The 11,240-nt window shown below is 41.3% G+C and overlaps 1 protein-coding gene across 4 annotated transcripts in view; it reads left to right on the top strand.

Annotated features, from left to right (window-relative positions):
- Window positions 1–5,366: 5,366 nt before the first annotated feature.
- The window catches only part of APC (APC regulator of WNT signaling pathway), a 97,363-nt gene continuing 91,489 nt past the window's right edge, over window positions 5,367–11,240 (top strand). For 2 of the 4 annotated variants that reach the window (XM_042787719.1, XM_042787718.1), the window contains exon 1: window positions 5,367–5,730. In XM_042787719.1, coding sequence (XP_042643653.1) covers window positions 5,590–5,730 — 141 coding nt within the window. In that variant the 5' untranslated portion in view covers window positions 5,367–5,589. The remainder of the gene's footprint in view (window positions 5,731–11,240) is intronic. The other 2 variants (XM_032984083.2, XM_032984081.2) reach the window with 1 other exon arrangement.

Genomic DNA, 11,240 nt, shown 5'->3' with positions numbered 1-11,240 from the left:
TGAAAACATCAGTGTGCTATCAGCATTCTTCTCATACCAAACCCAAAGCTAAATCCAAAACACAGCACTCATCTAGTCCCTGAAAAGGAATATTAACTCTATTTCAGCCCAAACCAAGACATTTTATTTTATAAGTTCAGTTTTAGTACATTCACCATGTAAGCCATTTACCATTACTATTTGCTCTGTGCTGAAGTGTTAACGTGCAGATGGCTGCCTGTCTTTACTCATAATACAATTTTTCTTAATATGCTTATAGTAGCTTGCTGTACCATGTGTAATTCTTTTGTTCATCATGGGCAATGTTTTAGATGTAATGATCAGATTCTAATTTCCTCAAAGATTTTATCACTTGTGTCCTGACCTTTGGTAGCTACAGCAGACTTTTAGCTAAAACTCTCCTCAAGAGCTTCCTTTGCCCATCTGTTAGGTACCAGGTTTTCTACTCTCTACTCTTTTCAGGTATTTTGAGTAATCCAAGAGGAACTTTCTAACTCTGTCTCATTGCCTGTTGGCTTCTCTTATTGCAAGGCAAGAACTACTTCAAAATCTTCTAGGCTTAATGAGCTTCGGTAGGTAAAGTACATGAACTGAATCTGGTCTTTATGATCTCTCTGTCCTTTCTGTCCCTCAGGAGGTAACAGTGTTATTTAAAGATGCAGACCCCCGACTTTCACAAAAAAACCCTACCGTTCTTTCAGACAGCTGACAATTTAGGTTGTACATCCAGACCTCTTCTGATGTCTGGACTTGAACATAGCTCAAAATGACTCATCCTCTGGACTAAACTCAAAGCCATTTTTCATGAATATTCAAGACCCTCATATATAATTTTCTTTCCCACTTTAATTCCAGCACAGGGAACTTGGACATATTCCATGAAACTATCACTTCCCTTTAGACTGACAGGATAAAATTAACTAAAAATTATGTGGCTTTAAGAGCTGCCTCTATTTTTAATCCTGTAACCTCAACATAGGACTTCTTTTCTGGCACTAGTGTCTAGTGTTTTTTTCCTTTTCTTTGCTGTAGAAGTGTGAACCTTAAAGTGAACCAGACTACCCACCAATGATTGGCAATATGCTTCATTGCTCCAAGTTTTCTGATCTAATTAGCTGACGGATTGATACTTAACTACACAAAAAATTATAAACCCCCCCCCCCTAAATTTTACAGTTCTAACTATACCTTTAGGATTCTGGGATTACAGAATATCCAAGTTTAGGACTATTTCTCATGACAAGCATCTTTTTTTTTTTTTTTTTTTTTTGTTATACTTCAGAACCCTAGGCATAAGTGTTTTTTGGCTTCTGGCTTTCACATGTCTTTCTGTTGATTGCACCTATCTCTATCTACTGATGTCTATCACAAGATGAAGTACATTAATGAATGACATTTTAAAGTTAAACTATTAATTGTTCAAACCAAACATAAAAAAGGGAAGTAATTCTTGTTAAGGCAATTCTTAAATAGAGAAAGCTAGTCCCTCCATATCAGACATCTGTAAAATTACTATCTAAATGGTTCTCTCGCTATTACTTACTGAAGGTCATCTGGACTGGCCTTTGTACTGAAAGGCAAATGTTGCCAAAATGGCTTCTACAAAATGCTGTTTAAATACACAACACTGCAAACTGCCAATTGTGAGAAATGCTTTCCTCTTCAGTGTGGAGAATATGACTCTACTTAGTAACATGGTTATCATCATTGACAAATAATTTATTTTTCATGCATTTCCTTAAAACAGGCCAGCAGAAAAACTTCACAGTGAGCTGTAGAAGTGCCCCTGTATGTCTGAAAAATGGTCTGTCTTACAACAAACATCTGAAGATATGGATCAATACCCAGAGAACCTTTCTTGGTGGGCAAATCTCCCTTAGAACAGGCTATAATTTTTCAGAATGTATCTTCAGTATGATCATCTTGTTCACTTGTCAAACCACTGAATTAGACCTGCTGTCATTTTATGTCACTCAGTAGGTTTTGGGGTCTTTCTGGCATATGGTCTTATGTTTAGTGATTGAGGGTAGAAATTGATTTGTGTACGTGTGTCAGACATTTAGTGCAATAGGATACTAGTGTCATCATCATCTGAATGTGCTCTGAAAAACTAAACTATAAATAGCAACACTCTTCAGAGAAGTGACTGGCCAGCAGGCTGAAAAGACAATAAAGCAGATTATTTCAAAGGCTATATTAAGAAACATATTCTAGTCCTCTGCTTTTATGCTACCACAGTATACCATGCACCCTCATTCAGTGGACTCCCCAGCAGGCATACAGGCAAATCCTTTGTTTACTTCCAAAATGGATAGCTGCAGCAGCACAGGGTGCAATGGGAGGGAAAAGAGAGGTCATAGCTTGGGCAAACTCCTCCTGATTTCTAATAGCATATGCTTCCTTATGCTGCAATTTAAAGCAGCTACAGCCAGGTCTCTTGAGAATCAGAACTAGTTATTGTTTTTCCACCCCTCCTGCGACTCTTATGCTGTAGGAGGCAAATCAGCTCTAGAGTCCAATACAGTGACTTGCTTTCCCTTCCATGGAGGCAGACGGTGTATAAATCAAAGTTTCTTTCTTTCCTAGCAGTGCAGCAGGTGTTCAGCTATGGAGGCCAGACTGGAGCTATAGCTGCAAAAGCACCACAGCTGCTTCTCAAAATGCTCTCAGCATACCTCTAGGCTGATCAGGCTCACACTTCTAGGGCAGATACTCTCCCTGCTTTTTCCCTGTGGAGATAAGTCCTGATTGCAGCACTTAAACACAAAGGTGCAGCTCATAGTCAAATGCGTATGTTCCCTTTATTACCTGAAGGAACCAATACTGCTGTTGTTTCATTTTCTTGAAGTTATTTGGATTTCGCTTGTTTATGATTTCTTCAAATTAGATGCTTTAGGAAATACAAAATGAAAAAAATATAAACAAAGAGTTGCTACTTCATATTTTTCTTCTGTTTTCAGTCTCCTCGCATGAGACGCACTAGCAGATTAATTTGCTTTCAACATTAGTTGCTTTTATTGTTACAACTCTCCACCTGACACACAAATCAATCACAGAATCACAGAGTAGTTTGGGTTGTAAGGGACCTTTAAAGATCATCTAGTCCAACCCACCTGCCTTGGGCCTGGACATTTTTCACTAGATTGGGTTGATGAAAGTCCCTCCAACCTGGCCTTGAACCCCTCCAGGGAGGGGGCATCCACAGCTTCTCTGGGCAACCTGTGCCAGGGGCTCACCACCCTCATCATAAAAAATGTCTTCCTTATGTCCAATCTAAAGCTACCTTCATTCAATTTAAATTCGTTGCCCCTTGTGCTGTCACTACAGGCTTTGGTAAAAAGTCTCTTGCTGTCTTTCTTCTAAGCAAGCCCACTTTCTATGTTGAAAGTCCTTAATAAGGTCTCCCTGGAGCCTTCTCTTCTCCAGGCTGAACAAACCCAACTCTCTCAGCCTTTTGTTATAGCAGAGGTGTTCCGGCCCTCTGACCATTTTTCTGGCCCTCCTCTGAACTTACTCTAACAGGTCCATGTCTTTCCTGCCCTGGGGGCCCCAGACCTGGACACAGTACTCCAGGTAGGGTCTCACAAGAACAGAGTAGAGGGTTAAAATCCCCTCCCTCGACCTGCTGGCCACACTTGTCTTGATGCAGCACAGGATGCAATTGACTTTCTGGGCTGCAAGCACACATTGCCAGCTCACATCCAATTTTTCATCCACCAGTGCCCCCAAACTCTTCTTCTCCACCCTCAATCCCTTCATTCCCAGCCTGTATTGATAGTGGGGGTTGCCCCGATCCAGGTGCAGGACCTTGTACTTGGCCTTGTTGAACTTTGGAAGGTTCACACGGGTCCACCCCTCAAGCCTGTCAAGGTACCTCTGGAAGGCATCCCGTCCCCCTAGAGTATTGAGTGCCCTGCTCAGCTTGGTGTCATCTGCAAACCTGCTGAGAGTGCACTCAATCCCACTGTCTGTATCAGTGATGAAGATATTAAACAGTATTAGTGGCAGCACAGAACCTTGAGGGACACCACTCATTGCTGGTTTCCAGTTGGTGTCCGAGTCATTAACTGTAACTCCTTGGATGTGGTCATCCAGCCAATTCCTTCTCCATTGAACAGTGCATCCATCAAACCCAAGTCTCTCCTTTGTATCAAAGGCCTTACAGAAGTCTGGGTAGATGACATCCATAGCACTTCCCCTGTCCACTGATGCAGTTACTCTGTCATAGAAGGTCACTAGTCAGGAGAAAATTTATTTGCAGGCAGTCTCTCATTAATTGGATTAAAGAAATGTTGACAGTTTCTCTTTTTATGAATAGGAAGGTTACTGTGCGTACCCAGAGGCATATAAAATTGGTTTTATTTAGAATGTCACACAGTTGGACAGTATTTGATTTAATCCAAACTCCTTATAATATTATGATTAATATTATCATCCTTTAGCTTTTAGACAATATGCGAGGGAAACTAAAGGTAACTGAATTTACAAAAACGTTACCAAGAACTATTGTATTTCAAAAAGCCATCATCAGTGTGATACATCATATGATTATGTAAAATACACCTTTTGGAACAGATAATATTAGTTCACCAAGGCCATTTTTGTTGTATTGGTCAAACTCGTATCAGCTCATATTTGGCTATTCATGATCCTGGTTTGTATGATACAATTTTATGGCCCTTGAAATGGAACCAGGGGTAATCGAGACACCGCAATGACAGAAATCACAACTAGATGTTATATTCAAATCCAACGAAAAACGCGTTACTGAAATAAGCAGTACAAACAGTATCGAAACACAAAACGCATGACTTGTCTCTTTATCAGTATGTACCAGCTTTCCTACGTACCCGCTCAACGCTTTATATACGTTAACAGAAAGAAGGTAGGGCTGAAATCGGTGAGGCCGCTTAATGACAAAAGCCTAAAAGGACGGGGGGGGTTCGCCATGAGTGGCCAAGCCAGCACCGAGCAGCTCCCGGCGCTGCCCGCCCCCGACTGCCGCTGCGGGTGCCGGGGATTCGCAACCTCACGCCCGCTCCACACTGGGGGTGCCAGAGGAGCCACATCAACTGGACGCAGCTTTCCGGGGAGCAGTGTCCCAGGAAGGGAGGGAAGGGAGTCGCGGGGTGCGCGGGCCCAGCCCCGGGCAGCGGGGGAAGGCGGCGGGTGCCCGGTGGCGGCCGCCCCGCCCCTCCCCCCGCCCGGCGCCCTCAGCCGCCGCCCGCCCGCCCCGCGCGGCAGGTGCGCGCCACCAGCGGCGGCGGGGCGCCCGCCTGCGCGCATGCGTGCCGCGCCCGGGATTTCCTAGTCTGCGCCTGCGTGCTCCCCCTCGCCCCTCGGGCAAGATGGCGGCGGGGAGAGCGGCGGGGGGCAGGGAGTGAGGGGGGAGGTTAGGGAGCCGGGCTGGCGGGGAGAGGGCCCCGGCGCCGCCGCTGAGGCCGCACCTGAGCGAGGCGGCGGCTGGGCCCGCGCGGGAGCTGGGGAGGAGGCCGGGGCTGCCCCGGAGCCCGCCGCGGGGATGAGGCGCTGGGGAGCCGAGGCAGGGACCGGCCCTCGCTGGTGAGGAGGGGGAGCGGCGGTCCCCGTATGCGCGCCCGCCGGCTTCCCCCTCACGCCGCCCCAGGGAGGAGGCGCAGCGCTCGGCCTCGCGGGTCCGCGCCGGCGGCGGGAGGAGAGCGGCGGGAGAGCGGCGGTGGCGCTGCCGGGTGCGGAGACGAAATCAGACAGGTGAGTCGCGCCGGCCCCGCCGGAGCCTGCCTGCTCTCGGGGCCCTTCCCCTTCGCCGGCAGCCCCGGGAGGGTTTGCGCCGGGCATCCGCCAGGCCACGGCTCGTGTCCGCTTCTCCCTGAAGGCGTCCGGCCCTCGTCCCCGGCGGCCCTGCCGCCCCATGAGGCGGCCGCTGAGCCGGGACAGGGCTGAGGCCCGTGGGTGTTGCCCCCCACGCGGTGGGTGATCTAGTGAGCGTTACGCAAAGCCAGTAGTGGCTTTTTTTTTTTTTTAACCGTGGTGATATAATGCTATTGGACTTCATTTAGTGGTTTCGTTCTTCAAAATTTGCCTCGAAGTATTCAGATATTCGACAGCTAAAATACCACTAGAATATGAAGGCAATAGGGTCGAAGCCCAGCGACTGTGTCTTGGGAAGACCTCAGCTGCTGTCTTGTAGGAAGAGATATATAGAGACCTTGACCTGCAGAAATCTTTCTCTAACTGTTAGATGAGTCTTTAACTTCAAAACTCAATATTAGTAGGGTGTATTTCCTCTGTTATGCGTCCTTTCTGACCTCTTGTAATGAGGTGTGGATCTGTACAAGTATCTGTGACTACAGCCTCGGTTTCTGAAGCCATTCTAGCCACAGTGTCCATTCATAGCCTCAGAAGTGATTGAATGCAAAGTAAACCAGGTTAGATTCTGTAAATGTCAGGTTCTTTTGTGTAACTGCAGAGTAATGGAGAAGTGAAGATGCAAGGGTACTAAACTCTGTAACTGACTTGTTTGTTGTTGCTTCACCACCCTCCCTCATAATACCTATAACTATATGATGGTAGTGGCCTGTAAAACTGGGAAGACAAGTCTTTTGGTAAAGCCGTCAGAAACTTTAACGTTCTTAAAAATAAAATAAGGCTCTGCAGAAGCTGTTTTCATTTACTTGCTTCTGCCAACTTCTGATTGAAGAAGAAGAAATTTTTCTATGTACCAGTGGAGAAGCACGGATTTGAAAGCTGTGATTCAGGAGTACTGCTAACATTTTGGTAAGCTGAGGCTAGGGAAGAGTTAAGTAAGATCAGGTCACTAATTGAAATGCAGAGAAACTGAACCTTTGTCCTATTCAGGTGCTGTAATCTTATATTTTTAAACTGGGCTTGAAAAAAATTAAATGCCAGATAGGTACATTCAATCCTAAGCACTCAAGAACTATTAGTTTCAAAGTGAATGTCCTGAGATCATTGTTATGCTTCAACTTCCTTGATGTGGTTTTTTTTTTTTTTTCCTCTTTAGTTATGCTGAAGGCCATTTATAGGATAGTTCTGCCCAGTGAGAAAGACCTTGCAAGTACTTCCTCTCCTTGGATGCTGTAGGTTTTTAGAAAAAACCATATTTGGTAAAAGGTATTTATACTTAGTGGTATAAAGGAGAAAATGCCAAAACTATGGAAATCCAAATGATGATAGAGTTGATGAAATATTTTTTTCTTTCTAAATGATACAATATGAAACACTATTGAGCATGAGAACAAGTCTTACCATGTGTCTTATTTCCATGCAATGAAATCCATGCTCAGGTATGACAAGTTTTGATACCTACGCGTCTGTTGCACAAAATGTTTGAGTAACTTAACATCACAACTACAGTTTCATTAGATTGTACAATGAATATTGTCAACAGTGTGCTGTGTCACTCTGTGCAGAAAGTTTCTGATACTGCTGTGGGCTGTACGGATGCTAAACTAATAGCTATTGGCTCCAGCAAACACCTGCATTTTCTATTTACAATACCTTGTGTATGCTTTCAAAACATAAATGTATTTGTGTGTATAGGTATGTATTTACTTTCAATAAAGACTTCTAGATTATTTCTAGAATCTTCTTATATTTAGATAACCTGTAGAGTAAGGGAGTCATATTCCTCTATAATTGTATTTAAGATTAAGTACCACAGTTAACACTAAAACTTCCTTAATCCTGTAATGAGCAAGAGAGAACATTTTGATTTGGCTAACTTTATTTTGGTTGGACACTGAAGATTCTTTCACTGAGTGAAAGCAAACTAACTTTGGATTGTTTATAGTAGTTTTCTTGTTTGTTTCAAGCAGCTCAGTAACAATAAGAATCATTTACACAGGTATTATATATATACTTTTGGAAATATTTTATGGTAGCAAGTTGTTCTGAGATACCATGAGTGGCAAGTGAAGGCATAACACTGATTTAGAATAGTATGCATCTTGTTTCCACTTTCAAACTATGCTGTAGAAGTTGTTTCGGTTCATTGTACAGTAGAATCCATTAATTCTGTGATGTTCTCTCATACTATCTGAAACTCAGCATAAGAATCCTTTTTTATTTTTTCCTGTGCCTCATATATTCTCCTTCGAGTTGTCTCGATTTAATTTGGACAGGAGAAAGCAATGCATATTTTTCTTTTCTTTATATCAAGTTGCCATGTTTTCACAGTATGATTTTTTTTTTTTTCCGGTAACTTATGGGATGGTGACGGAATAAGCAATGGTTTAAGGGACTGAAATTATGTAGGTAACCACCTTGCTGAATAAAACATACACTGCTAACTTTCCATGTTTTAATGAGAGTATTGATACTATGAATGTCAAAAGAAAAAAAAAAAAAGTATCAGGGTTATTTTATGTGCCTAGCTGTCAATGGAGCCTCCATTGTAAATTTAAAAATACATTATGACTGTACTAATTGAATGTATATGGACTCAGCTGGTAAGTAGAATCCAGTAGTTGTAATGGATCCCTAAATGGATCTTCTAGTTGTTTGCTGTCCAATTTCGTATTATTTTCAGCATCCATTTACTACCAGCATTAGCAAAGCAAAACCACTTTTACCATATAGTCTTAGCTTTGACTCCTCCAGATTCACATACCCAGCCTATAATGTTTTGATATTTAATACCCCACACTCATGGGATTTTGATCTTAATTAACTTGAATTATGACTACAAGTATGACTTTGTTCAAATAGTGTTAAAATAACCTGTAATAGTGATTTCAATAGCGATTCATGCTGTGCTGTTGTAGAACTTGGGTTGTTGTGTGATTGCCATTCAGTTTTAGTTGAAAGTTTGCATTTTGTTGCATCACTTGTAGCTGGATGATAAAAGCTACTAGTCAGTAAGCATTTGCTCAAAATAAAGGTCTGTATTCAGTGATGATGGTATGTTTCAGTGAAGGTTATGGGAGAGGTAGGTAGTTGGCAAAAACGTTAGAAAGAATTATACTTACTTGGTTTTGTTATGTCTACATGCTACTTGAATAGTACCTCGCATACTGCCTGCTGGTCATTGTCACAAAGCTAGCATATGCTAATTTGAATTGACTGCCAAAGATTGAGTTCCATGAGTGTGTTGATTTTTGTCTTTATTAGAGGAAGACTGCTTTAATATTAGTCATCACTAGTGGAAATGAGAAATTTTAAAAACATGTATGCTTTTTGAGATGAGAGAGAATTAATTTTGCTATTACTTCCATGTGGATTTTCAAAAGGTGAGAAGTAAAATTCAGTAGACAATAATATCCTTCGAATTAGTAAATACAGTTGTATTAGAGCACAAATAGTTTGATTTCTCTATGGAAATGGTGAACTAAAATGTTGAATCTTGCCGATCAATAGCATGTTGAGGTGCCTTTCATAAGCATAGTGTTTTCAGGGTACATTTTAACCACAAATTGATAGAATATTAATCTCTAATGGAAGAAAACGTTACTCATGTAGACTGTAGTCCAAAGTAAAAAGAATTTAGGCCTGTGTGAAATAGTATGCTTCTCTTAATGCTGTTATTTTTTTTGAAGATAGGAACTTTGTATTCTTATTGTATAATAGAACGCTGGTGACACAGTAAGTCATCACTTAAGCCTTAGCTTTTCATGCATAGATTAAATTCTTTGAATGAACATTATGTATTTTTTCTGGAAATTGGATATCAATAAAAAGTTTATTTATGCAGTTAATGGTATGAGTGTTGGTTGCTTTAAATAGATTCTGGAAGGTGCTGAGTTTTACAAAACAGAATTTGGCTGTTAGATTGGCCTTTTTGTAGTAACTGGCATGTGGAGGGAACTGGAAGGAAACTAGGACTTCTCATTGTTGTGTGACAAGAGTGCAAAGAAACCATGAAAGCATAAATTGTGTGAGTTGGCTCTCCCTTTATTAATGGAAAAAGGTTCTCAGGATCACATGAGCTTTTTCTCCTCTCTGAAACCCCTGCTATGGAGATTCCACATTGCTGCTGTTCATCTGTCTAAAGGGCTTCAGCTAAGAATCTCTTTAGAACTAAGCAATAATTTTTCTTATATAATAGTGTTAAAAATTCCAATTTAACACACAAGTTTTGTACAGAAATTTAGTTGTTACTCAAACATGTCTCCTTTGCCTCACTGTTCTTTCACTTTAAGCTAGAGTTACATATTGAGTTTTATGACTTGATCGTGCTTTGCTACTATTTCTAGGAGTAAGATTTTAATTTTTTTTTACAAAATATAAGTTGAAATTCAGTTGGTCAATGAGAAGCATTTCCCTCAAGCCCACTCTGGCTCATTTTGTTACAGGCTCTATGGAGTTTGCATTTGGACTGCAAACTGCCCATTTAGGTAGTGGGGTGGCTTCTGTCTAATAAAATTACTTGAATGCCTGAGTAAGCATGTCAGTATAGAACTTACAGCTGTCACTGTCTATGCTGAAGTCGATTCCTGCTCCTTATTTTGGTTTGTTTCCTGATGTGTGATTTGTTTGGTTGTTTGGGGTTTTGGTTTGGTTTTGGCTTTGTGGGTTTTTGTTGTTGTTATTATTATTGAGTATTTTTCCTAACTGATTTTTGGGAATATGGGAAAGTACGTATAAGAATTAGTGTGAATTAGTATGACATACACTGAACTCTGGTTATATAAACAAGGGTGGTGAAAATCAAAAGTACTGTAATATTAAATGTATGCCTATAGTGGAAATTCCCATCAAATTGTTTTTGTAAGATTTTTTTTTTTTTGGACAAAAGTCATATGAACATCTTTGGTTACAGACTTTATATTCAGGTATATACAGCAGAACAGATCTGATTCTGTGTTGCTACTTGTGTTGTCCTTGGGGAAGTGGGGTAATCATCACAGTGATCGGAACAAAGTGTTAACTACATTGGAATTACTGCAAATTTTTCCAACCTAATAGTTTTATGTAATGTGGCTTTTTGTTGTACTAATTTCCTAGAAATTCAGGGGTGTTAATAAAAACAAATAAATATGGCCTGTATCATGCAGAGATTTTTGTTGTGAAGTGTTTCTTGTTTTGGGTTTTTATAATTAGTTTTTAATAGCTAGTCTTTGTAGTAGGTTTGTGGCCTTCTCTGCTGGGACATAGTTGTTACATAATTCAATTGTAATGATGGTTCTCCTGTTTGTTATAGGTAGCTGTTACTGCACTGTGGATGTAAAGTTCTTGCTTACAGTGTCTTATCTTGCAGCTGATACCTGTTCTCAGAAACTATTGATTTGCCAGGCTTGTGG

Source organism: Tyto alba, unplaced genomic scaffold, assembly GCF_018691265.1.
Source record: "Tyto alba isolate M040663 unplaced genomic scaffold, T.alba_DEE_v4.0 Super-Scaffold_13, whole genome shotgun sequence".
NCBI classification, from domain to species: Eukaryota; Metazoa; Chordata; class Aves; order Strigiformes; family Tytonidae; genus Tyto; species Tyto alba.
The sequence above is the reverse complement of the archived record's forward strand: the minus strand, read 5'-3'. Positions and strand labels throughout refer to the sequence as shown.